At 42.6% G+C, this 26,303-nt stretch overlaps 1 protein-coding gene and 1 pseudogene across 2 annotated transcripts; both read right to left on the bottom strand.

The window, feature by feature from the left end:
- Positions 1 to 8,940: 8,940 nt before the first annotated feature.
- On the bottom strand, positions 8,941 to 16,180 carry LOC6052698 (NADH dehydrogenase [ubiquinone] flavoprotein 2, mitochondrial). 2 transcript variants are annotated; one of them, XM_038248500.1, is made up of 4 exons: positions 16,020 to 16,180; positions 15,746 to 15,868; positions 15,129 to 15,687; positions 8,941 to 9,025 (listed from the first exon to the last, which is right to left on the bottom strand). In XM_038248500.1, exons 1-4 carry the CDS (start codon positions 16,053 to 16,055, stop codon positions 9,018 to 9,020), a joined length of 726 nt encoding a protein of 241 aa, XP_038104428.1. In that variant the 5' UTR covers positions 16,056 to 16,180; the 3' UTR covers positions 8,941 to 9,017. The 2 variants fall into 2 exon arrangements, with proteins under 2 accessions (XP_038104428.1, XP_001868925.1); XM_001868890.2 differs by lacking the exon at positions 8,941 to 9,025 and having other exon boundaries at positions 15,044 to 15,687.
- A 5,638-nt stretch (positions 16,181 to 21,818) lies between these two features.
- LOC6046027 lies at positions 21,819 to 22,164 on the bottom strand (annotated as a pseudogene).
- Between the last annotated feature and the right edge of the window lie 4,139 nt (positions 22,165 to 26,303).

Below are 26,303 nucleotides of genomic sequence, written 5' to 3' on the forward strand. Positions count from 1 at the left end.
ACGCAAATTGAATGGTAGTTTTGCTACCAGATCTTGTATCAACCTTTGATCCTTCAGGTAATCAGGTTGTTTCAGCAGTTTGATATTTGTAACTAAGTTCTCGATCGAAGTTACAAAATCAATCATTGATTGTGGGTTCTCCACACTTGGGTTTTTAAGACTGATTGCATCTTTTAAATATCCTTCATAAAGGAATCGGACGTTACCGAACTGTTCCTTCAAGGATTTCATAATTAGTGGAACATTTGTATGATCTGTCAACAGAGACTCTACGTGAAATAGGGCTTGTCCCTTCAAATGTTTTTCTAGGCGGTTCAGATTTTCCACATCACTGAAGCCTCCTTCTTTTGTAGTTGTTTCAAAGATACTCTGAAACCTGGGCCATACCTTATAAGACCCGTCGAAATCAGGCAAGTCCATGAGGGCTTGTCTGGTCACAATTTTGTTAAGTTGGAGGATTGCAGCCTCCCCACTTGGATTATCAACTACCATTGCAGATTGATTTTCGAGTTGCTCATTTTTAACATTCAATGATGCTTTAAATGCATCCATCATTTCTTTTAAGGTTGCTACCTGATTGTTAGTACTCTTATTGGACATGTAACGGAATGCTTCCTTTTGTGCTTCCATCATTTCGATAATTGGATTTACACTTCCTCTGAGTTTTTCCGCGATGGTCACGCATCTTGGACAAAACCATTCTTGTTTCTTGGGTGGATCTTTTGGAACATTTGCACAACTTTTGTGAAACCAATGTTGGCAATCGTCACAACCTATCATCTTATCCTTTTCATCAGCATCATTACAAAGCTGACAGTGACCATTCGTATTGCCACTAAACTTGAACAATTTTGAAGCCATATTGCTTCTTTACACTCTTTTTGGTAAATTTGCGATTTTTTCCTAACTGATCACTTCTTACGGGCTAACGTTGTAGACTTACTACTTTTCTGCTGTAGCTCGTTGTGATCGTGATGCTGCGCTGCTCGTTGCGATGCTCGTTGCGTTGCTGGTTCTGCTATGCTCGATGTGATGCTTCGATGTCTCGTTGTCCACACGACGATAGATTTTCCTTCAGATTGATCTGCTTCGATTGATGATTCACTGATGAAACTCCTTGGCGCATGTAGGCTCGACCTGATGTCGAATGCGACCGGGCAATCTCTAATTGACCGGATTTCTTCGTTGTAACGTGCTCTTCCAGTGAACACGACAGTTGCTGATTATTGATATCTAACCGGACTTATTCGATGTCCGGACCAGGCACACTTATCCGCAATTCGGGTGTGACCGAACAGATTTGTCCGGATTTTGACGAACGCACTTTTCCAACCGTATGTTGATGGCGACCGATCGGCACGTGGCACTTGATCGGATTTTGATGAACACGAGTCAACCTAGACGTTGGTCGCGGCCGAAGGAAAGTGAACTACTTCTCACTTTTTACACATGAGTCACTATCTTGTGAAAACTCGGCAAAATTCCACAAACACTTGGTTCTTACTTTTGAACCATCACCAGTTTTGTACTTTTCCTCTCTGGAGCCACCATAAAATGTAATGTGCAGTGCATTACTTCAATAACATTATTTTCGGATTATTAGTAAATTAACCCGGCGTAAGTTCGAGGGTGTAAACTCACAAACTGGTGATTAAAAAGTGACTGTTTATTAAAAAGTTTCGGTTACATTATATAGTTCCTTAAATTTAGTACAATTTTTCAATGCTCTCAATCAAGAGATTTCTCTCTTGTTCTAAACCTCTCTCCTGGACTTTTGTCCTTTTCTTCCATACGCGCATAGCTTGTCTATCTCGCTTACGCGGCGATCATAGTTCGTTCTATGTTTTGTCCTCTCTATTCTAGTGGCGTCGTTCGCTCAATTTCTACTTTCTCTCTGCTTTGATCGATTAATCCGTTTGCTCGATCGTCCCTTTCACTCTATACGTGCTACTTTGTATTCAGGTGCGCGAACATGCTTCGGATGCTTGTTCTCAAGCTCTGTGCGGACAATACCGTCTTTTCGTGTTTCTGATTCTAGGGTCTGATAACTTGCAGGATATATGGTTATGTCTTCGTTTGAATTTTAACCTTCTGATTTGTACTTCTGAAAAGGGTTTTCTGATGTTCCTAGAAACCTAGCTGCCTTTCCTGTCGATAATGGTTTTCTTGGATTTCGTGTTTCTTACAGGAAATGTAATAAAATAAATCTTTCTTCTAAATTACCCGACACCGCTTGGGAATTTCTTGATTTTCCTGATTGTTGCGTCACAGGAAGCGCGAGTAAGCTTTTTCTAATAACTGAAAACATTTCGGTTATTTCAACTTCAACTAAATCTGACACCGTCAGCTACAATAATTTATAAATAAGAGTTTAGAGTGCAACAAAAAGTGCGCACCTTCATGAATATTGCCTTGTTAGCAGACAGATTGCGGATAGAGTGCGAGAGCGCGCTAGCGAGCTGCGAGAGAGAACAACAAGATGCGCGCGGCCGGCGAAAGAGAGAATGAAGATTGTCAAATCAGTTTTGTGGTTGATTGAGCATGCATGGTTGACTGCCAATGAGCTGCTACTCCGTTATTGACGGATCAGCTGAAGTTACACAATGAACCAACAGATGAATAGTGGGAGCTAATCATCCTCACTGTATAACCCCTGAAGATCTCTGCTTTAAGTCAATACAAGCCCCCCAAAACGAAATGAAATTTGAACTAACGCATTATTCGGTAACGTACAATTTATAATAGATCCGGATTCATTATTGTTAGATGATATGACCAGAAAGTGAAACATAATCGTTGCCTTCCGAGCTTCGACGCTATGAGAAGGACTTAATTATATACTCAATCCCGTAATTTTTACTTTTTACCAAGCTTTTTACCGTCGGCGTGCCATCCGAGCCGCGATGCTAAGGGAAGGACTTTCAAAACAAAATGAAATTTTTAGCAACGTATTATTCGTTATCATGTAAACATCAAAAAGTGCTGATACACCAAACTGTTTCAATCGATTTAATGAAATTCTTCGCGCATGACTTCTTTGCAACAAACTTAACCACGAATTTACCCAGTCCGGACCGCGAACAACCGGCTCAACAACAGAAAGACAATATATACACGACGACGCGAAGCCTTCTATCAATAAATTCAAGAAACTTCATTATTTTCTCGCGCGTCGATTTTCCAACCGATCTCCTCCACGAACACCACACGACTGAGGGCCAAACTCCCAAGGCCACGACGCGACACATATTTTCAATGAATTTCAGAATCTTCTAGCACTTTCTCGCGGATTCAACCGATCTCCCCCACGAACACCACACGACTCTCAAATAAGTTTTGTGGTTAATTTGTGTGGAATAAGACGTGTTGTTTGTTAATTGCAAAATATCTGTGTTTTTATTATAAAAGAAAGTCCCCGATCACGACACCATCATTGGAAAATCACTCGTAAAACCCACAATTTTTATATTTCAGATTTGTAGCCGTGGGGTCGGAGACGAACATTTTATATTTCGATACACAATTTTCGACCAGTAAATGTGGTCAAAGCCATTTTTAGAGGTATTTTTTGGACAATTTTACCGATAACATTATCGGGACCGTGGTGTAGGGGTAAGCGTGATTGCCTCTCACCCAGTCGGCCTGGGTTCGATCCCAGAAGGTCCCGGTGGCAAATTTTGAGACGAGATTTGTCTGATCACGCCTTCCGTCGGACGGGAAGTAAATGTTGGCCCCGGACTAACCTAAAAAGGTTAGGTCGTTAGCTCAGTCCAGGTGTAGGAGTCGTCTCCCTGGGTCCTGCCTCGGTTGAGTCGCTGTTAGGCAGTTGGACTAACAATCCAAAGGTCGTCAGTTCGAATCCCGGGGTGGATGGAAACTAAGGTGTAAAAAGAGGTTTGCAATTGCCTCAACAATCAAGCCTTCGGACACCTAGTTTCGAGTAGGAATCTCGCAATCGAGAACGCCAAGGCAATGCTGTAGAGCGAATAATTTGATTTTGATTTGATTATCAAATTAAAAGAATTCAGTTTCAAGGCTAGTATGGAGATCGGAAGGAAAGGGGTCAAGAAACAGCTTTACGAACAGCAGAACAAAGGAGAGGGAGCGTTTTCTTGGGGCTTTTCTTCACCCTCTCTGGCTTGCTTTCCGCTGCTGCCCATTTGAAATTTTTCTTGACCGGTTTCTTCCGAAGTGCTTACCTTACATTAAGCGATATATGCACTTCAGCGGTATACGCACTTCGGAAGGAACCGCTCAAGAAAAAAATCAAATGGGCAGCAGCGGCAGCGTAAGCAAGTCAGAGAGGGTGAAGAAAAGCCCCAAGAAATCGATCCCTCTCCTTTGTTCTGCTGTTCGTAAAGCTGTTTCGTGACCCCTTTCGTGAGCACTGTCGCAGATAGGGCGGCAATGTTGGTAGAATTTGAATAATTCGCAAATGAGCACCAAAATGATGTAGAGAAATTGCTTGTGACCATTCGAAATATTAGTGCAGATATTCGAATGTTTCTAGATTCTCCGTTAGACAACGAAGATGCACACAAAGCGAGAGCACCTAGTGTGCAATGAAATGAGCTTGCTGCGCGTGTGCAAGTGTATAAGTATGAGCGCGTCGACGCACGTTGTGAGAGAAAGAGAGAGAGAGCGAAAACGAACGAAGACTACGATCTCTGCGGACGTGGCGTGAGAGTGTAGCTGATGAACTTCGGGATGAACACGCGCGGCATGGTTGAGGGAAGTTGAGAGAGTTACGTGTGTGTTTGTGCGCTTGTGGACCGATTGTGTCGGGACTGGCCTTCGGGTTCAGGGGATTCTTCAGTTCTGGCGTTATATGCTGTAGCGAGCGGTTGTGTTTTATGCGGTGGGTGGTGGGACCAGAAACAAACCGAAGGTTCGCTTCCGAGTGTTTGAAAAAGAAATGAAGACCTGGCCTGAGTTTCGTGAGCACTGTCGCAGATAGGGCGGCAATGTTGGTAGAATTTGAATAATTCGCAAATGAGCACCAAAATGATGTAGAGAAATTGCTTGTGACCATTCGAAATATTAGTGCAGATATTCGAATGTTTCTAGATTCTCCGTTAGACAACGAAGATGCACACAAAGCGAGAGCACCTAGTGTGCAATGAAATGAGCTTGCTGCGCGTGTGCAAGTGTATAAGTATGAGCGCGTCGACGCACGTTGTGAGAGAAAGAGAGAGAGAGCGAAAACGAACGAAGACTACGATCTCTGTGGACGTGGCGTGAGAGTGTAGCTGATGAACTTCGGGATGAACACGCGCGGCATGGTTGAGGGAAGTTGAGAGAGTTACGTGTGTGTTTGTGCGCTTGTGGACCGATTGTGTCGGGACTGGCCTTCGGGTTCAGGGGATTCTTCAGTTCTGGCGTTATATGCTGTAGCGAGCGGTTGTGTTTTATGCGGTGGGTGGTGGGACCAGAAACAAACCGAAGGTTCGCTTCCGAGTGTTTGAAAAAGAAATGAAGACCTGGCCTGAGTCACGACAAGCACTTGAGTGAGCATCTTGTCTGTTGCGCAAAAAAACTGATGCGCCGTACAAAAATTGAGTGGTTTACCGTATCGAGAAATTAAATGTAAGAGTGTGTGCGATATTATTGTTCACAACGACAAAGCTTATTTTTCTGATTATGTACAATGACTCCACAGACAAACAGACGGGACACTCGAGTGCCGAACCATCGTCCTCCAAAAACGGTTATTTCAAATTCAATTTTGTTTCGGCATTCACTCACCCGGCGCTGATGGCGCTGCTGTCGTGACAGCTCGCCCGTCTTTTCTCAGTGTGTGTGATGCGTGCTTTTTTGTTTTTAAGTTGAGCGTGAGCACGTGTGAGGCAGCAAATGAAAACAAAAAAAACAGCCTTCCACCTCGAGTGCCTCCAGTTCAACCAGCCAGAAGGTCGCTTCATCTGTGGAGGGTTCGAATCCGGCCTCACGAGGTCGACTCGGACAGCGTGACGGACCGGAAGCGGTCGGACATGATGGAGTAGTACAACGAGGCAGAACGAGTGCCAGAACCGTGCCGAAAACCTGAAGTGGCAAACTCTTGCTTTTACCCCACTATTAACCAGATAGGCCTGCTCCACTGCTTGCCGAAGTCGAGGCTGCTGCTGAGGCGCCCGCTACTGCGGAGAAAGCCGGATCCTGTGGTGGAGCAACCTGCTTATCCTTCGTGGACAGCTGCTCAGAATGCTGCTGCTGATCGTCCTTTTGGCATTTTGACGATATTGCGTCGATCGTGAGCGCCAATCTTCGCGACTTTTTTCGTCTCATTCGGCCCTTTTGGTTTTGTTGGCTGGCAACTTAATTGCGCCGTGGACACGTTTCCGCAGATGTTTCCAAACGCCCATCGTGGGGATCAATTCCGTTAGTTTTAAATTGGATTTTCCTATTCCGGCGGCCACTACTGTTGTTTTCGTGACAGGTGTAATGGTTCATGTTTTCGGTGGAGGAGGAATCTTAGACGGAACATGCAAGCTACGGGAAGTACCAGTAGTGTGATCTCTGTCATTATGTTTGTCTTGCATCGCTGCAGGTGCTGCCGCATTATTTGCCTCATGAGGTTCTGCCATTGGAAACGGAACCGACCCACAGTCATTTTCGGCCGTCGGTCTTGATTTATTTATTTTGATTAAGTTACTGATGATCAGCAACAACAAAATTATTTCGAAACAGCTGTTAATGTTTACAATCGTTAAGCCACAGACAAACAGACGTGACTCTCCATACAAATTATTTTTGAAATCCATCGTCCTTCATCAAACCACCAAATCACAGCGACGCCAGAGCTGCCTGGTGAGCTTATGCCGAAGCGCAGCCCAAACACACCAATACAAACCCATTACTATCATGTGTCATGTCAGTGTATGCGTGAGACAATCAAGGCTTAACGATTGTAAACATTAACAGCTGTTTCGAAATAATTTTGTTGTTGCTGATCATCAGTAACTTAATCAAAATAAATAAATCAAGACCGACGGCCGAAAATGACTGTGGGTCGGTTCCGTTTCCAATGGCAGAACCTCATGAGGCAAATAATGCGGCAGCACCTGCAGCGATGCAAGACAAACATAATGACAGAGATCACACTACTGGTACTTCCCGTAGCTTGCATGTTCCGTCTAAGATTCCTCCTCCACCGAAAACATGAACCATTACACCTGTCACGAAAACAACAGTAGTGGCCGCCGGAATAGGAAAATCCAATTTAAAACTAACGGAATTGATCCCCACGATGGGCGTTTGGAAACATCTGCGGGAAACGTGTCCACGGCGCAATTAAGTTGCCAGCCAACAAAACCAAAAGGGCCGAATGAGACGAAAAAAGTCGCGAAGATTGGCGCTCACGATCGACGCAATATCGTCAAAATGCCAAAAGGACGACCAGCAGCAGCATTCTGAGCAGCTGTCCACGAAGGATAAGCAGGTTGCTCCACCACAGGATCCGGCTTTCTCCGCAGTAGCGGGCGCCTCAGCAGTAGCCTCGACTTCGGCAAGCAGTGGAGCAGGCCTATCTGGTTAATAGTGGGGTAAAAGCAAGAGTTTGCCACTTCAGGTTTTCGGCACGGTTCTGGCACTCGTTCTGCCTCGTTGTACTACTCCATCATGTCCGACCGCTTCCGGTCCGTCACGCTGTCCGAGTCGACCTCGTGAGGCCGGATTCGAACCCTCCACAGATGAAGCGACCTTCTGGCGGGTTGAACTGGAGGCACTCGAGGTGGAAGGCTGTTTTTTTGTTTTCATTTGCTGCCTCACACGTGCTCACGCTCAACTTAAAAACAAAAAAGCACGCATCACACACACTGAGAAAAGACGGGCGAGCTGTCACGACAGCAGCGCCATCAGCGCCGGGTGAGTGAATGCCGAAACAAAATTGAATTTGAAATAACCGTTTTTGGAGGACGATGGTTCGGCACTCGAGTGTCCCGTCTGTTTGTCTGTGGTTAAGCCTTGATTGTCTCACGCATACACTGACATGACACATGATAGTAATGGGTTTGTATTGGTGTGTTTGGGCTGCGCTTCGGCATAAGCTCACCAGGCAGCGCTGGCGTCGCTGTGATTTGGTGGTTTGATGAAGGACGATGGATTTCAAAAATAATTTGTATGGAGAGTCACGTCTGTTTGTCTGTGATGACCCTATGAACGACCGCAAAGGATTTAAAATGGATTTTTGATTCGGCCCTCATTTACAGAAAAAGTCCTACTTGATAGCTCGTTTCAAGGGGACCATCCATCGAAAAAAAAATTCTTGTCAATAATTTTGTTTTGTTAAAATGAAAAAGTGATTAGAAATGTTTTTTACCGTTTTACATAAAAATTGACATAGGCTTTTAGTACCCAATTGTCATTTAGACGGTCAAACACGTAAAAATTGAGCCAAAAAGAAAGCTCTACAAAACCCGGAGGTTATAAGACATAATCATAATACAATAAGTTGATTTGAGATTATGCTTTGAATATTTAATGAAACCGGCTATCGAGAAATTAAAAAGAGAGATGTGAGCCGGTAACATGGAGTTAAACTTTATGAAAAGTCATGTTATGCTTCACAGCAACTGCACAGACAGTTTAACTCCATGATGCACTTTTAATTTCTCGATACCTACAGTGAACTTCAACAACAAAAAATGATAAACTCAGAGAAGTTCTCAATTTCTCAATCGAGCTGTCAAATCGCAACATGGAGTTAAACTTTCTGTGCAGTTGCTGTGAAGCTTACCAAGGGTTTTCATAGAGTTTAACTCCATGTTGCACACACACACTCTCACTTTTAATTTCTCGATAGAGTATCTAAGACCGATCTCACACACACTAGCACGCCATTTGTTTTGCTGGCCGGTACAAAATTTAACCTCAATCTTTTTCGTGTACGTACACGCAATACATGCGCACGTAGATAACTCTATGATAAATAGCCACAAAACATTGCTTGATTACTGAATAAAAATTTCAAATTTATTACTCATAGCTTTCCACGTTGGTAATCTGGACCAAACACTGACTTACAGACCAGCTTGCAGCCCAAATCCAGGGCCCTTAGGGTCTTCCGTCAGCGAAGTCAGTCCAGTGGCCGGTTCGGACGCGACCTCTTGGTGGCGCTTTGTGTTAGTATGTGTGCGTTGTCGATGTTTGCGGACGTGCACGCAGAACACAGAACAGTGAGAACCAGCGAAAATGCATCACTTTCTTCTGATACAAGTCGCCATATTGAAATTGCTTGAAGATTCATACCCGTTTTGATTAGAGAGCCTGGATCTTATTAGAGAACGGACATCTCAAACCAAAAGTACCAATCGAAGCACGAGAACTGTCAAACGGAGGTACCAAACGAGCATAAGACAAAGGATTTTGCTCGATTGGTACCTCCGTTTGACAGTTCTCGTGCTTCGATTGGTACTTTTGGTTTGAGATGTCCGTTCTCTAATAAGATCCAGGCTCTCTAGTTTTGATTGCCAAAAATAGGAAAAGCTGCATTTAAAAAATCCAAATTTCAAAAACCAAAAACAATCAACTATCATATGAACTTGTTTTATACACTCAACCCCCGGTGGTTGGTCACTTTTTCGTTTGACACTTTTTTAGTTTGTACCCCGTTGGTTGGTCAAAATCAAACTAAAAAGTGACGAACTGTCACTTTTTACACGGCGCTCACGCACACTATCAAAACAAACGTTTGGTAGTGTATGTGAACTCCGTGTAAAAGGGGTGTCAAATTAAAACGTGACCCCGTTCGTTTGACAACAGTTGGTGTCAAACCATCGGGGTTTGAGTGTATAGCTAAAAACCTGCCAAACCATATAAAAATAGTGAGCAACCATCCTAGTCAATGATTTAAAACGAAAAATGCAATATTTTTCGAAAAAAACAACAGGATTTCTTTTAACTGTGGTGGTTCCCACGAGTCGTGTAGTGCCCACCTCATTGTTGCTACACCTTGGTACACGGTCAGCTGGATGTACTCAAAATCAAGTTCAAATCCACTCAAAATCAAGTTCGGGTCTCGAACTGAAAATGAGTGGTTTTCTGAACTTGATTATGAGTGGATGCTGAACTGACGTTTGAGTAGTTTGGACTTGGCGAAGAAATGGTCAGCAGCAGTCAGCTTTTTTTCTAAGTCGAGGTAAGTTCAGTTCAGGAAGCGGCAATTTGTTTTTTCTTTCCCGGAACGTTCCGGGTGTAGCAGAGGCCCATTTTCTCAGCTGGCGAAAATGGAAATTTCTCCGAATGGTTCGGAATGTTCAGTTATCCATTTTCCAGCTGGTGGAAGTGGCAAACTTGCTTTTTCTTTTCGGAAGGTCCGGGAGTTGTGATGGTCCACTTTTGCCAACTGGAAGAAATGTCAATCTACTTCCCTCTTGCTGAAATGGTCCGGGAAGATTGAGTGACCACTTTTCCAGCTGGCAAAAGTGGCAATCCAGTTCCCGCTGTGTCTCAAGATGCAAAAGCAAAGGAAAAACTTCCTCCTCCAACAATTTTTGCCCCATCCGGATTGTCCGGCAGGTACAAACTTGGCCGGATAAACATTTCATTCTTTGTTTTTGGAAGTCCGGAAGGTGCAAAGATCGTTTGAGGAGGAATGTATGTCTTTTGCTTTTGCATCTTCCAGACGGTCCGGAAGGTGCAAAACCGGACGAAGGTGAGAAGTCAACCTTTGTTTTTGGAAATTTCAGATTGGTTGGAAGATTCAAACGGAAATGAAGACCTTACTCCTCCAAATTATTTTGCAACTCCCGGACAATCCTTGTAGACTTTACGGATGGTATTATTAAAATTATTTTATATTTATTATATTTCTTAAATCGAAGCGGCTAAGCCTTCATCACCAAATCCACCGGCCCCAATCGAATTCGGCTCAAGCAAATCGATTTCCCCGATCGGACAACCTTCAGCTCATTCCAATTAATCGCGCCCACTTAATCCGCGACAGTGACAATATCAACAACTGCCTTCGTTTCCAGCAGCAGCACCGGTCCAGTCGACAGCGGAACACCAACCTTTTCCGCTTCTTGCTCTTCAGCGGCAGCAGCCGCAGCGGCCATCGCCCAGCAACTGCAGTCCAAGATCAACAACAACTTTCTTGCGAATTGGGGAGGCGCACGAATACTCGCTGTTTAACGATTCGAGTGGTGGTGCTGGAGCCGACGGAAGTGGCGCCGGAAATCATTACGGTGGTCTCTATGTCACCACCATAAGTCACGGTGTGGTTGGTTTAGGGCATCACGGGTCGTCCACCATCAGGCGTTGGAGGCGGGGACGGAGGAGGTAGGGATCGAGGAAATGGAACCGGCGGATCAAATGGTGTCGCCTAAGCGTTTGTGCTCGATAACGACCGCTGCAGGTTGGGTGAGATAGAGGTTATGTAGGTTCTCGCAGTTTAACGTTTATTTTTTTGTCTTTGCTCAGGTACGAATGCCTTGGAAGCACAGCCGACGCCTGTACAAGCACCGGCGGTCAACAAGCTGGCCGCGGGTGAAAAACGTACGACACCTCACTTCAGCTGGCGCTGAGTTGACCTGGTGTTCGCAGAATCTCCGTTACGGCATGAGATGCCCAGAAATCGTTCCGTGTTTGGAAGGGGATTGGATGACTTGGCGGGACCGAGGGCGAGGACTTGTGCGCTTCACGTTGGCCTGACCAGTTCAGACGTTTGTCGGATGATGCTGCAACTGCGGATACTCGTGGTATCGATGACCGCTTTAGCATTTCGGTTCTCATCAGCTTCCGTAGGCGTAGACAACAGGTAAGTTGACAGAAATATGTAAATATGGGGTCACATGGCGTTGCCAGATGTTCTAGCACAAACCGCTGCAGGTAGGATAAGTTAGTGATCAGTTTGAAGTTCACGAGTTGAACGTTCCTTTTTTTCTCCTCTCAGGCGGATGCCGGTTGCCGGTCAGCTCCAAATCATCGAGCAACTCGACGACACCACCTTCCGGAAATTCGCAACCCAGTCTGCGCAGCAACAACAACAGCATTCTCATCCGATGATCACATGCAGCGACAGATACAGCAACAACATCAGCAACAATCTCAATCTGGGCTGTACTCTTCGTCATCAAACCTCCAAAGCAGTCGAGTCCACCGCTGAGCGGGCTACCATCCGCCCCACATTTCAGGATTGAACCCGAAAGCCTCGGCCTTTTCGGCACTTCCACCTTCGCAGAACCATCAATGAGGCAGCGAAGGGAAGCAAACTGCCCTCGTCGACCCAGTTCGGTAACTTGTTCCACCAAAATCAATCTCCCGGACCGCCACCCTCGGGATCACACCCTGCCGCAGCAGTCGCATGCATATGTGGCGGAGGAAGTGGCAGGAACCGACCTGGTCCACCACTAATAGCGTGGAAAGGAGTACGATGGGAAGGCGATGGTGGAGGAGTAATTCAGCGGTCAAACAGAACGAGTCAGAAATGTAGTAATTCAATATAAATGCGTCTGGGAATAAAACAAAAAAAGCAAGATAATTGTTTCCTCAACCTTTATTTCCGAAATCAATCGTATTTAGTTATGAACAGGCTTTTTTAAGGCATTTAAAACAAAAAAAAAATCCCGGTTGTATCAAACTACTCATTTTGCAGTTCGAGCGCTAAACTTATTTATGAGTTTCAGCATTAAACTCATAAATGAATTCCTCCACGCATGGTACAAAATGAGTGAATCGAACTTGATTTTGAGTACATCCAGCTGACCGTGTAGCAAAAACCAACAAACGTCACTGCTATAGCATTTCCTACACTGAAAGAAAGGCACATAGTAATATCACATGAACTTAAAGTGACGACTCACTTGAATTTGCAATGATATTCTTGTGAGTCTCAAATGAAATTCTATTGATTTTCCAATGATTTTTTGTCTGTTTTTAATAAAAATATTTGTATTTATTGATTTTTAAATTATTTATTTATTTCACATGTTTTTAATTTGATTTCTACGCATCATAATTTCTTTTCTACGCATCATAATACTTTTTACGCACTGGCCAATATTTTTCGTCGATGTTCGTCTTCCTAGAAATGACCGCACCTTCCAGCCAAATCCGGTGGGCCAGCTACGGCCCGTTAGAGGACATCATTAGTATTGACGAAACGGGCCAGCATCCTGAAAGCCGGTGCCGATGCCAGTTTATGATTATCTGAAAAAGTGTTGGAAATTTTGTTAAAATATTTCCATCGTTATACATTATAGATTGTATTACCTACCGTGATTGCACAATTTGTTTTTTTTTTATCAATATTCCACGAATGTTCATAAAAAAAATTGTTTGTAAAAGGAAGAGCTCCACCAGCGAGCTCTTAAAATTCGCCATCTTAATTCATTGTCTCCTCAAAAATTTTCGACACGCAGCTTTCAAAATCAAGACATGTGTTTTTAACGTGACTTTCACTTCAGAATTGAAGGACTAGTCGATTGGGGGAAATCAAAGTGAAATTCATTTGGTTTTCACGTGTAGTTCATGCGAAAAAATAATGAAGGGCTTTTTGCCAGCGATCAGCTGGTTCCAAATGATTTCCACATTCATTTGAAGTGCAAAGCATGTGTGAGTCAACGGAAAAGCATGTGAATTTATTGTGTTGGTTTTCGGAGTGGCTCACGTGAAAAAGCATTTGATTTTGCTATGTTGGTTTCTTTCAGTGTATCGCGCTATTCGGATCGTTGCAAAATATTGTGATTTCGGAAATAAGGCTTTCTAGTCAGAAATTTACCAACACATTCAAAGCATGTTTACATGACAGCTGGACGTTTGTTTGCATCAGGTTTCCTATCTCTTTCTAGCAAAATTTTTTTGTCAAGCGACTTCTAGCTGGTTTATTTGACTGACTGCCCGATATGTCAGCCAACATACTTCGCAGGGCTGTGACAGCTACAGCTCGATCATTGTTTGCATCAGGACACTGTGACGAGGAGTTCGTCATTTTTGAGTTAAATTATATTTTTTTCACTGGGCCTAGAAAGCTTTATAAATCGAAATAACAGCGTGAGTGTGTTACATCTTGCGAAGCAATTTTGGGTTGTTTCTTTTCTGAGTGTATCTCAAATGTCACATTCAAAACCAAAACAAAATTTCGCCGCGGCACCAAACTGAAATGTCGCGAGTGGAGTTGCGAAGAGACTAGCGCCGCAACCAAAAAGGATCAAGGAACCGACCTCAAAATTCTGCCGGGATTCGCTTTATGCGCGTGAATTTGATGGATAATTCCATGAAGTACAGCCTAAAAAGGCTGATGACGGCGAGTTCGGGTTTCAAAAGGTCAATCCAAATTTTATATTTTCATGAGCCCACCAAATCAGCAACCGGATCAACTCGTGACGGTACTAACGGACCAGATTGACGGTCACTCGGTAATTTTGTTGAGGCCGGATATCAACCCAGCCCAAGATTGTGACAAAAACTCTTGATATTCTGTGTCTCCTCCTAAAGCTGGGAACAAACTCAAAATCATCACATGACTTAACCTTAACAATTCAGATGCTAGTTTGAACCCCTAATGTACCGGAACATAAGATTTTAATCACGAATTAAACATAATTGTCCCAATTCTTCTTAAATCCACGTAGAACTCCACGATTTATTTCAACGACTCAAGCAACACCAAGCAATCAAAACAAAAAAGCTAACACACTGATTCAAAACAGCTTGACAGATATTTCGCGACAGAAAATCGTCGCGAGAGTTAAACTCGCTCAATTTGGTTTAGTGCCGCGGCGACAATAAACCAAGTTTAGTAAAGTTAATTCCGGTCGTTTTATTCGTCCGCCGTTCCGAGGTTCCCCACAAAACATTTTGCACTACATATTTTATTATATCTATTGCAGCAAAGTCAGGCATAGCTTAATAAATTAATAAATTATTTCACACCGAGATTACCAAATTACCCTTGTTGGAGAATCATAATACATATAATAAGTTGATTTGAGATTATGCTTTGAATATTTAATGAAACCGGCTATACCTACAGTGAACTTCAACAACAAAAATTGATAAACTCAGAGAAGTACTCAATTTCTCAATAATAAATAGCCACAAAACATTGCTTGATTACTGAATAAAAATTTCAAATTTATTACTCATAGCTTTCCACGTTGGTAATCTGGACCAAACACTGACTTACAGACCAGCTTGCAGCCCAAATCCAGGGCCCTTAGGGTCTTCCGTCAGCGAAGTCAGTCCACCGGCCGGTTCTGACGCGAAACGTCCATTTCTAGGACCCGGTCTTGGAACCTTTCCTTGCTTCAAATCGTCCAGAATCTCCTCGGTATCCTTGGCAGTCAAATCTTCGTAGTAATCATCGTTTACGGCAACCATTGGTGCATTTACGCAAGCTCCCAGGCATTCCACCTCCGAAATGGTGAATTTGCCATCCTTGGTGGTCTCGCCGGGGGAAATGCCAAGCTTTTTCTTGCACACGTTCATAACTTCGTCGGAACCGCGCAGCCAGCACGGGGTTGTGGTGCACACCTGAATGTGGTACGTTCCGGTGGGTTTCCGCATAAACATCGTGTAGAAAGTGGCCACTTCGTACACACGCATGTTGGGCAGTCCCAGAATATCCGCCACCTTGTGCATGGCCGAGATAGGAAGCCATCCGTGCTGACGCTGGGCCAAGTCTAGCAGCGGAATCATGGCACCACGCTTGTGGCCCTCTGGATAAATGTTGAGGATGGCCGAAACCCGCTGAAAACGGAACGGAATGTTTTTTAACGCAAAAGGAACAGCTTGCGTTTGCGCTTACCTTTTTGTTTTCCTCGGTAAACTCGAATGGAATACTCGGATTGTCCTCGGGCGTATCCCGATGGACAAACAAGTTATCGCTCATCCGGATCGACGTGCTGCAGATTCCTCGGAAGTTCCGGAGCTGTGTTGGGTAGAGAAGTAAAACAATAACAAACCATTTCGCGAGCTTATGTAACTGAACGCGGTGGCGGTAGTCCACAAATTAATCCTTTTATTTTCGGGTAAATGGCCCTTGGACAGCCGTTTTCATTCAACCAATTAAATTTTCTTACCGTACTCTGCAGAAGGACCTTCGACGAAGCCAACATTTTGCCGAAATGTTGAAATTTTTATACACGATTCAAAGGACTCGTCGTCGACGTAAATTTTTTATCCGCAGCCGTCTGAGACCTGCTGGGCAGTGACAGATGAGCTTGACGTTTTGAACATGACGTTATTCAAGGAGATGCACCTTAAGAGGTGTAGATAAAAAAAATGTCTATCGATATTATGATGTTTTGCGTACACACACTAGCGCACCATTTGATTTTGCTGGCCTGACAAAAATTAACCTCAATCTTTTTCGTGTACGTACACGCAATACATACGCACGTAGATTACTCTATGATCGAGCTGTAGCCAGGCTTGCCACAAATACAGATTTTTTTGGCACATACCAAACACTCAATCGAGTATAACTTTAAAGAATAACATTCTTACCAAAAACTGAACATGCCAAAAGATGCTAACAATGTTAATCTTTTTGGCCAATTTAACAAAAACTGCTAAAAATTATTTTAACTGTTAAAAAAAATTCGTTTGTGTTTCGGGCCTGTGCTGAAAAATCTGTATTTGTGGCAAGCCTGGCTGTAGCTGCGAAGTATGTTGGCTGACATATCGGGCAGGCAGTCAAAAAAAAAAACAGCTAGAAGTAGAGATCCTAAATAGGGAGACTGGTCGAAGTGAATTTGACGTACCCAAACAGACACGAGTTTGACGTATCCAAACGAGCATTTGCCTTTACGCCCAGCAAAACTTATCAGTGTTGCCAAGCTCAAAACATACGTCGCCAGATCGATTTAGCCAGCTTAGACCAGTCTATTTAGGGTCTCTAGCTAGAAGTCGCCTGACAAAAAACTTTTGCTAGAAAGAGATAGGAAACCTGATGCAAATCACCTCCGTGTACGCACGAGAGCAAGCAGCAGTCAAGTGCTCTGTGCTCTATCGTTTTTTCGAAATTTTTCGCCGTAGTTGATTGTGATTACCCGCGAGTTTGCTTCTCCAGCATGCCAAAGGCCGGCCGTGGCCGTGGCAGTTCGAGTGCGGCCTCGAAAAACCCGCGAAGTTCGTCTACCGGCCGTGTGCAAAAAGGTAAACAAACAAACGCCGTGTCGGCCGCTATCGCGCAGGGGAGCGTGAGCGCAGATGGAATCGACAAAAAGTATCTACATCCCGGATACGTTCCGAGATCACCAGTGCGAACCCGTTCCGGTACTTCCGGTGCCACGACCAGTGGCACATCAACATCCGCCAACATCCCCACCAGGAACGAGTTCCAGATGCTGAGCGATAACGAAGAAAACAACAACACCGACGGTAGCAGCACTACCTTCGACGACGACGATGACGGGCGTGCACGGAAGAAAGTGTCGACGCCAAAAAAGAACAATTCGACGGTAACATTTCAAAAGGCATCATGTACATTTTGACACTTTCTGGGTTATTGTATATTCTGAAAGTACTTCTAATAAGCTACCTCTCCACCAAAAATGAGCAAAAGTTACTTCAGTAAAGTCTGTTTAATCATGATTTTAAATAAAGTAACATAAACAACATCTCTGCCATCAGCAGTCCCTGTTTATATAGCCCTGTCAATCTGTCAAACAAAAGACTACATGAACCTCGTGACGAAAAAAAAGCATCATGAACAAAGCGCCATGTACATTCGGCGAAGAAAAACGAATCATAACAAAGCGCCCCCCTCAGTGACAGCAGGGTGATATCGACGTTGGTGATTTCAAAAGAAGTTATGTTTGTTTTTCTCAAATAAAATTACGGAAATAATGTTTTATTGAATATGGATGATCAAGTATCAACAAAAGCAACGTTTTTCATCGTTTGTTATCATTAGAACATCTTATTTTGCTTTTATATAAAAATGGTAATTGAAAATGGATGCTCAACATTCAAATGCGTTTTTCTCAAAACGCATGGTTTGTACATGATGCTTTTTGAAATGTTGGCATCGAATTCTCCAAAGGAACGTAGACCACCTCCAATTTTTGTTTTGGACACGTTGGCGGACGATGTTGACGAGTTGCTGGAAGGCCTCGGATATTGTCTGAAAATCGGTAAGTCGTCAGTGCAAGTTTACACTTTTGACGAAAAGAACTTCGACCTGGTTGTGGAGAAATTGAAGCGTCAAAACTTCAAGTTTATCACATTAGACCCCGTGCAGAAGACTGCCGTTAAGGTCGTTTTGCAGGGGTACCAAGACCGCCCGATCTCCGACCTCAAGAAGGACCTCTCGGGTGCTGGAATAACGCCGCGTGACATAAAAGTGCTCTCGCGGAAGACTACACAGAAAAAAAATGTGAATTTACAGGACACTGAATCGATGTTCCACACGTAAACATGCTCGATGTAAAATTGAAATCTAATGTAACTTGCTGTATTGCATTTAAGCAACCTGAATGTAAAACTAAATTAGACGTAATTTCTAGAAATGATGTAAACGGAAATTTTGGTCAGTAATTTTGTAAATTTGAATGCCCAAAAAGCATGTAAAAATCGAAACTAATGTAAAATGTGCTGAACGTAAATTTCAAAATCATTTTTATTTGCGAATGACAGAAGGCAACACACAACTGGTTTGTTACATGTTAGAACTTGTTTGGCTCAGATTGGTCGCTGATCGCTCGTCCATAAAAGTGTTTTAAAGTTATTGAACAGTAATCCAGATCGAATTAGAATCGGCCAAAGGTGTTGCGGTTGGCATGTTCCTGATTTAGATTGAGAGTAGCGTTAGGTAAAACTCAGTCTTTCATAACAAAAAAGGTTTGTTTACGTTTTCAAATGTGCATTTTAGGATCGGATGGAGGGAAACAATGATCCTGCCGACAAATTTTTGATCACTAAGATTTGTGGACGTGGAAAGAAGGTCTGTCGTCGGAGGTTCAAGTAACATCCTGCTGAACGATTTTTGTCCCCGGGTGTAACTTTGTTCCTTTGCAAATCCCATGTACAAACCAAAATTCTTTCATGGTGGTCAGCCTGCAAATGGGACCAGCTCAGATGTCCTAGTTGATTGTTAATTGGCCACGGCCATAGGCTTATTTGTTGGAGACGTCCTCCTCGCCGATGAATAGCTGCTTTGGGTGGAAGATCTGATAGTGCGTTCCAATGTAGTGGACTTCTTGCATCACGACTGGTTCCAGTTCGATGTGTCCGTGATTGCCGCAGTCACTGATTTTACCCGACGTCATCCGACTGCCCGGCTGGGGCTGCACTTCATCCACCATAAAGCAGCAGGTATTTCCGCTTTGGACACAGGTCCGTCCGACGTACGAAATCGTACCTTCACAAATTTTTCCAACCAACTTTTGCACGGATTTCGGCTCGTTGTAAAAATTTTTTTTTTAGCAAACAAAACTTAAGATAAACACTGACACAACTCGAGCGAAACAATTTGTAAGGAGCGAAGGTGGTATGTTAATAAACAGTGCATCTCATTTATACTAAATGCTAAACTTACTAGTGTGAGCAAGATGCACTACTTTTTGCATACCAGCTGCGGTCTTTTCATATTGATTTGCTCAAACGTCAAACGTCAAAGTAAAAAAATGCCGATGGCTTGCACGCTGGTAAAATGATAGTGATTGAATATATATAAGTTCAGTCAAGTGTTTGTTTAAATCAGTGCATTTGCTTAAACGTGTATTTTAGTCCCTTTCAAAAATGTCTTACACGGAAAGCAATATGTACACTCAACCCCCGGTGGTTGGTCACTTTTTCGTTTGACACTTTTTTAGTTTGTACCCCGTTGGTTGGTCAAAGTCAAACTAAAAAGTGACGAACTGTCACTTTTTACACGGCGCTCACGAACACTATCAAAACAAACATTTGGTAGTGTTTGTGAACTCCGTGTAAAAGGGGTGTCAAACTAAAAAGTGACCCCGTTCGATTCTCCCAGCAGTCTTTGCCAAATCTGTTCCATAATTTTATGCTTGAATTTGTATATTACTTACAGCATTAGTTTAAAAATGGTGAAATATTAAAACTTGTATTTTCAATAAATTTCAGGTGCCAAAACGCTGACTTTTTCGAGGGTTTTTTTCGTGATTATGACGTTTTGATTTGCAGTAAACAGTTCGATCAAGTGGAGTCGGTGAAGCGCGACGACCCCTGTGCCCCTGTGACTGGAGTTGTCGCGGTGTTGACGAATCAGTTTTGCGTTTGGGAGCATTCTTTTATTACGTTATTGTTTATTTTACTATTATTTTATAACACAAAAATTAAGCACTTGAGTTATTCTTTTATGAGATCTTTAGAAGCAAACCTGGAGTTTTTTTTTAATGGTCCAATTATCAAGCATTTTTTTGCCTTATGGGTATTTTCAAGGTGATTTCAAAAACTCCCAAAAAGCAAAAATTTAAAAACTGTAGAAATGCAAACTTTTAGTATATCCTGCTCAGGGACTTATGTTGAAAAAAATATATATAATGCTTTTTCAATACCTCCAATGAGCCATGGGTTTCCTATGTACATAAAACTTTTTGAAAAAGAAAGCGAGATGAACTGGTAAGTTTTGTGTCACAAATATGATTAAAACCACCGCAAATAAATTTTAAATCTCGTAACAGAGTTTTTATTATGTTTTGCCTTCTAATATATATTTCTAGAGCAACAGCCTCGGCAACAGCAGAAACAAAAAGTATCTGTTCACTTAATAAATCTGGGATTTAAGCATAATTCTTGCAAAACAATGTAAATGGGCCTTGAAATGGACCAATGTCGAAGTGTTAACAAAGAATCTATCCTGCTCATTCCCAATGTAAACATAAACTGACGTGAGCAGGATAATTTTTTTTGTTTTCACTTCAACATTGGCCGATTTACATTGTTTTGCTTGAATTAGAAAATCTTTGTAAACAGTCAACATAATCATCCTCCCTTTTCTTTTGTCGTTCAGATTTAACACAGATTTTTAGCTTTGTCGAGTACATACATACGAGTTAAACGTGGCAACCCTGCGTGGACAGTTTCAGGGTAGTCGACATTCGCGACATTCACACCCGCGAGCTGTAAGAACAACAAAAGGAAGAAGCTTTCTGTCAAATACGCAAAAAATTCTCCATTCGCATCTTGCTGCACAATTTTTTACGCGAAAATTGTTGGTTCCCCTCAATTCCGTTACAAATCCACCGGGAGTATGGCCACCGTCTTCAGTGCCCTATCCTTCGTGGCATGTGGACATCCGGAGGGTAAGTAAAAAGCAAAAAAAGTGACTATTCGCTTCGACGTAGTGGCGGTGAGCAAGTTAGTTTTTTTTTGTTTTGGATGCAGGGGGTTTGAAGAAGGGTTGAAAATTTAGTACCAAATAAATAATAACAATATATTATAACGTTAGTTTCCAGTGCTGTCCGCCTCATCAACTGCCAACATCGACGAATCTTTACCGGGCCCGATCGGGTTGGACAAGTGCAAGGGCAATCACCATGACGTACCTCATACGGTCGTCGATCGCCCCCGAGCTGCTGGCGAAGATCCCCCGCTATCAGCTGGTCTGCAAGGTGAACGAGTTGGGTCGCGAATTGGACGGCGACCAGCTACGTTGAAGATGCTGAAAATGACCATAGTGGCCGGGGCTTAATACTATAGGTTTGTTTTGGTATTCGCCTTCCTCTTCAAAATAATAATAATTATTGGGTTTTTTTAGGTCGCATTGTACGAAAATCATAGTACTTGAAATCTGGAGGCACCGGGCGTCGCTGGGGATTCTAGCCTTTTATTGTTTCTCCTTCGCAAGGAATTAAACAAGCCACGAATCCCACCCACACCCATCTTCACACTCGAACCGCACAATCAGCTGCTTAAGCCAATTTGGCGTTCGGGCCACGGCGGCGACCGAAGGCCTGGAACACGTTGGCAAAAGTGCAGTTGTACTGGACGCGGCGCTTCTTCTTCTCGACATTTGGGGTCTGGCCCTTGACCTTGCCGGCACGGGCCAGCGAACTGTGCACTTTTCCACCAAGCAGCGGCACGGTCAGGTCGAGTTGGAGAGCCGAGGGCGGAGACGATCGAGTCTTGGGCGAGCAGCGCGCCCTCGCAGGACAGCACCAGCTGGGCCTCGATGGACTCTAGCCCGGCGAGCTTGACCTTAACATCTTGGATGGTTTCCTGGGGTTCGACCTCCATCTGCATCTGGATCTGGCGTTTCTAGCACGGCACGAATGCCAAGCCCTGTCTGTTCCGGGCATGCTGTGCGTGAGGTCACATGATCACAATCTTCGTCGATCTGGATCCTACAGAGAGATGCTGCTTAAACAGCAGCACAGCATTATGATAAGGTGGATTGAGCATGAATAAGTTTGTTTTTAACATACTATTCTGAATTATTTGTAGCATTAGGATAGCTCTTGTTTCCTATCTAAGTTTACATATTACTCCGTTGAATCTAGAGTCTGCATAATAATTATCAAATGTTTTGCCTTTTGCATTTTAAAAGGTTCGCTCTAGTTTTTTTGCTAGTCAAACAAAAATCATTTAAATGCTTTGTTTGATTAGAAAGTAAACTAAATGTGTGCTTTCTAAAATGCATCAGGATACAAAAGTATTTGAAAATTACATCAGATTCAAGATTCAACGGAGTAAAAAAATTTCGATTTGGGTAAATTTACGTAGATTTCATCGGAAATTTACACGTTTTTGAAGAGTTGTTTGTTCGGAATAATTACATCGGATGGCATTTAAATTTAAAATGAATTAGATGTAAATTCGCATCATTAATGACGTGCACTTTTGGTACATCATTAATGATGTAAATTTACCCGATTTTTTTTTCTGTGTACAGTCACAGGTACACACACACTGTACCTGTTGTACTTCGATTTTGCTGGATTGTTATGGGTTTCCCAGGAACTCTCGGAAGTCAGGTAAATCATCAGGTCATAACTCCCAGGAGTTCCTGGAGGACCCAAAATAATCCAACATGGCGAAGGGTATCCATCGTGGTTCACTAAAGCTATCTGAAGCTATACCGATGGTTAATTCACCCATATAGACCTCTGTCGAGACCTCCGTTGATCAGGTAGCTATCTAGGCCATGACATCCGGGAGTTCTTGGATACCCAGATTTGAGGATGGCCTATTATCAGTGTTTTGTGGATGACCCTTATATAAATGTTTCGTTTAATTGTAAATAAAATTAAAAAAGAAAATCCCATTTTACGCCAAAACCCCGCAATAACGCTCCTTCGATTTGCGCTCAAACCCCGAAATAACGCTCCCCCGAGTTGCGCTCTTCTTCGGTTTGCGCCCCCCCTCAAAAAGAGCGCACACTTGAAAGATTGGTCTAAGTTTGTTTTTCATGCTAAACACTGCAAATATGTAACTTACCGGAAGTTCCGGATTACCGAAACTGTTGCCCCTGAATAAGCCCCTGGTGGATTGAAAAACCTTCTCCTAAAATCAAATGCAACCGGAAGCAACCCGCCGGTAAAATCGATTGCCGCAGTGCCCAGAACCCTCGCCAGAACTAGTTTTACAGATCGGAATCAAAAATTAGCCACCCTTACCTTTCATTTGCGGCCATAACATTTGAAATCGGTTAATTTCCATTTTTTGAGCGATTTCCTTCAACGTTCGACATTTCCAAATGTTGATCCAGCAAACAAAACAGCGCGCTGCTGACAGACCGCGGATGAACTTTTCTTTTGTTCTACAAGGGGAATTGGGGGTAAAACGGTCAAATTGGCAAACATTGATGTTTTAAAATTTGGCCATTCTAGTTAGAGACCCTAAATAGGGAGACTGGTCTAAGCTGGCTAAATCGATCTGGCAACGTATGTTTTGAGCTTGGCAACACTGATAAGTTTTGCTGGGCGTAAAGGCAAATGCTCATTTGGATACGTCAAACTCGTGTCTGTTTGGGTACGTCAAATTCACTTCGACCAGTCTCCCTATTTAGGATCTCTAATTCTAGTGCGTTTGAAAGGTCAAATTTGATGTAACAATGCCTAATTTACTGTAAAAATGAATTACATCGCATCAAAGTAGCGATATTTACGAAAAAATAATCATTTTTTAATTAAACCGAATGACGAAATGATCATTTAACCCCAATGCACCCCCGAATCTTTTTTCGCGGTGTTCATTCGCTCGCGCCAACTCGCGATCTCCGGGCGGTGAACTTTTCGCCCAATTTTGTCGCCGGCACTTTTCAATGAGAAGATTAATACTAAAGTTGGGATTATTAAGCACACATCGGGCCGATGACCTCATTTAAAGTTGTACTTTTATCACATGAAACGTTTAACTTATCTACTATGTAATTTGACTTTTACTAAAGTAATTCTTATAACAAAAATTGAATTATTAAAAAAAGAAATATTTTTGTTTTCACTGTGCGCAGTTTGCGAGCGTTATCAATCTCAATCACCCAAGATGGCTGCCGTTAGCATCCCCCTGGTCCAAAATGAGTGAATCGAACTTGATTCGTGGAGGAATTCATTTATGAGTTGAATGCTGAAACTCATAAATGAGTTTAGCGCTCGAACCGCCGAATGAGTAGTTTAGTTGGACCGCGATTTTTGGCTGTATAGAGAATTTGCAGCAAAGCTAAAAGACACGTGTCGCCACCTATGAACAAATAGCGTAAACCTATGATTTTTAGAAAAAAATGTGTTTTTTCCTTCCTAATCAACATTTTTATAAAACTTATGCCGGATTCGGATGAGAAAAATTATTTCCAACAATTTGGTGTATAACTTTCCAATATTTGTTTGATTTTTCTATGAGAAAACTGTAAATTTAGAAAAAGATAGTAATCTGGACTATTTGGCAAGAAAGTCTTTCAAAAATCAATAAAAATTGTTGAATATACGTTAACACATCTGTTATCAACTATATAACTGGTTATTTCCTTGATATATACAGGGAAACTCATTTTTTCGTGTTCAAAACATGTTTTTTAAAGAAAAAGGTCACAATTTTTTGCGCGCCCAAAATTTGATGTTCATTATTTTAAAGCAAAAAATTTTTCTCGTCTTTTGCAATCAGTTTCATTAAGATTGATGCAGGGAATCATGAGAAATAAGCGATTTTGTTCTTCAATCTAGCTGAAAGGAATACGATTTTTGGCAAGTAACCTCATTTTGGCGCCACCTACATTTGAAACACAGTCGTGCTGCAAAACCTCAATCGAGAAATTAAAAGTGAGAGTGTGTGCAACATGGAGTTAAACTTTCTGTGAAGTTGCTGTGAAGATTACCATGGCACTTTGAAAAGTTTAACTCCATGTTGCACGCACACACTCTCACTTTTAATTTCTCGATTCGTTGATTTTAGCTAAATAAATTGAAATAGGAGCAATTTCGCAATTCGCAATTTTCAGTGTAAGAGCGGGCCTTGACCGATCTTATGCACTAGGTTCCCGACGAACACGCACTGCTCTTACACCTACATCTCACCCTTGCTCTGAGTCAGTACGAGCAGCACGCTAGAACACGCCTTGAGTGTTCGTGCCAGGCATGCACACCTTCTTTTCCGGTTACGCATTTTAACTCGGCCGGGGGTGGTACATTACGTAGGGTTTGATGTAAGTATAAGCGCCTAACCATTTATAGTGTGACTAAGAACTTTCATTAAAGCAAAAACTGTTATATTTTTAGTTTAAATTCAAAAGCTAATTGTTATTTTACTGGAGTCTGGCAACACTGACCGGACGCAGTCTTGCTGGAAATCGCGCTCGATTCTTTTCGATTTTTTCGTTGTTTCAACCCGCGTTTCGGGTCAAAAAGTGTAACAATCGTCGAAGGAGTTGCGAGTCCATTCGGGAAAGATGGAGTTTCAATATAATTCCGTCATTTTTGTGCATTTTAGAAGTGATTTTATTTTGGTTCCTGGTACGACATTGCTGGAATCGAAAGCAGTTAGCATAGCATTACGCATGTATTGGTGTGCGCCAGGGCAGGAAGGAGCTTCACTCAAAAAAATATTCACGTTGAAGCTACGTGAAAAGCTATGTGGTATTTTTCCACTAAAGTTTTCACGTAACTTCTACGAGGCGGCCCTAGTAGAAACGGAATTTGCTTGGCCAGATCATTTCACGTCGTTTCTACGTGCTTCACACGTAAAAGCTAAATGAATCAATTGATGATTTCTACATGTTTGTTGTAGTAAACATTAAAGGAACCTTCTTGTACTAATATGGTCTAATATCAAAAAGAAAAAAAAAACAAGCAATGCAGATCTAATTCAAATTTAAAACATAGTTTTATTCAATTTTCCTTTGCTAACATGGTAAAAAAAGGCCCAGTCTCTCATGAAACCGAGCAGGAAGACGTTCGTGCGTAGCT

This window comes from Culex quinquefasciatus, chromosome 1, assembly GCF_015732765.1.
Source record: "Culex quinquefasciatus strain JHB chromosome 1, VPISU_Cqui_1.0_pri_paternal, whole genome shotgun sequence".
Classification (NCBI taxonomy): domain Eukaryota; kingdom Metazoa; phylum Arthropoda; class Insecta; order Diptera; family Culicidae; genus Culex; species Culex quinquefasciatus.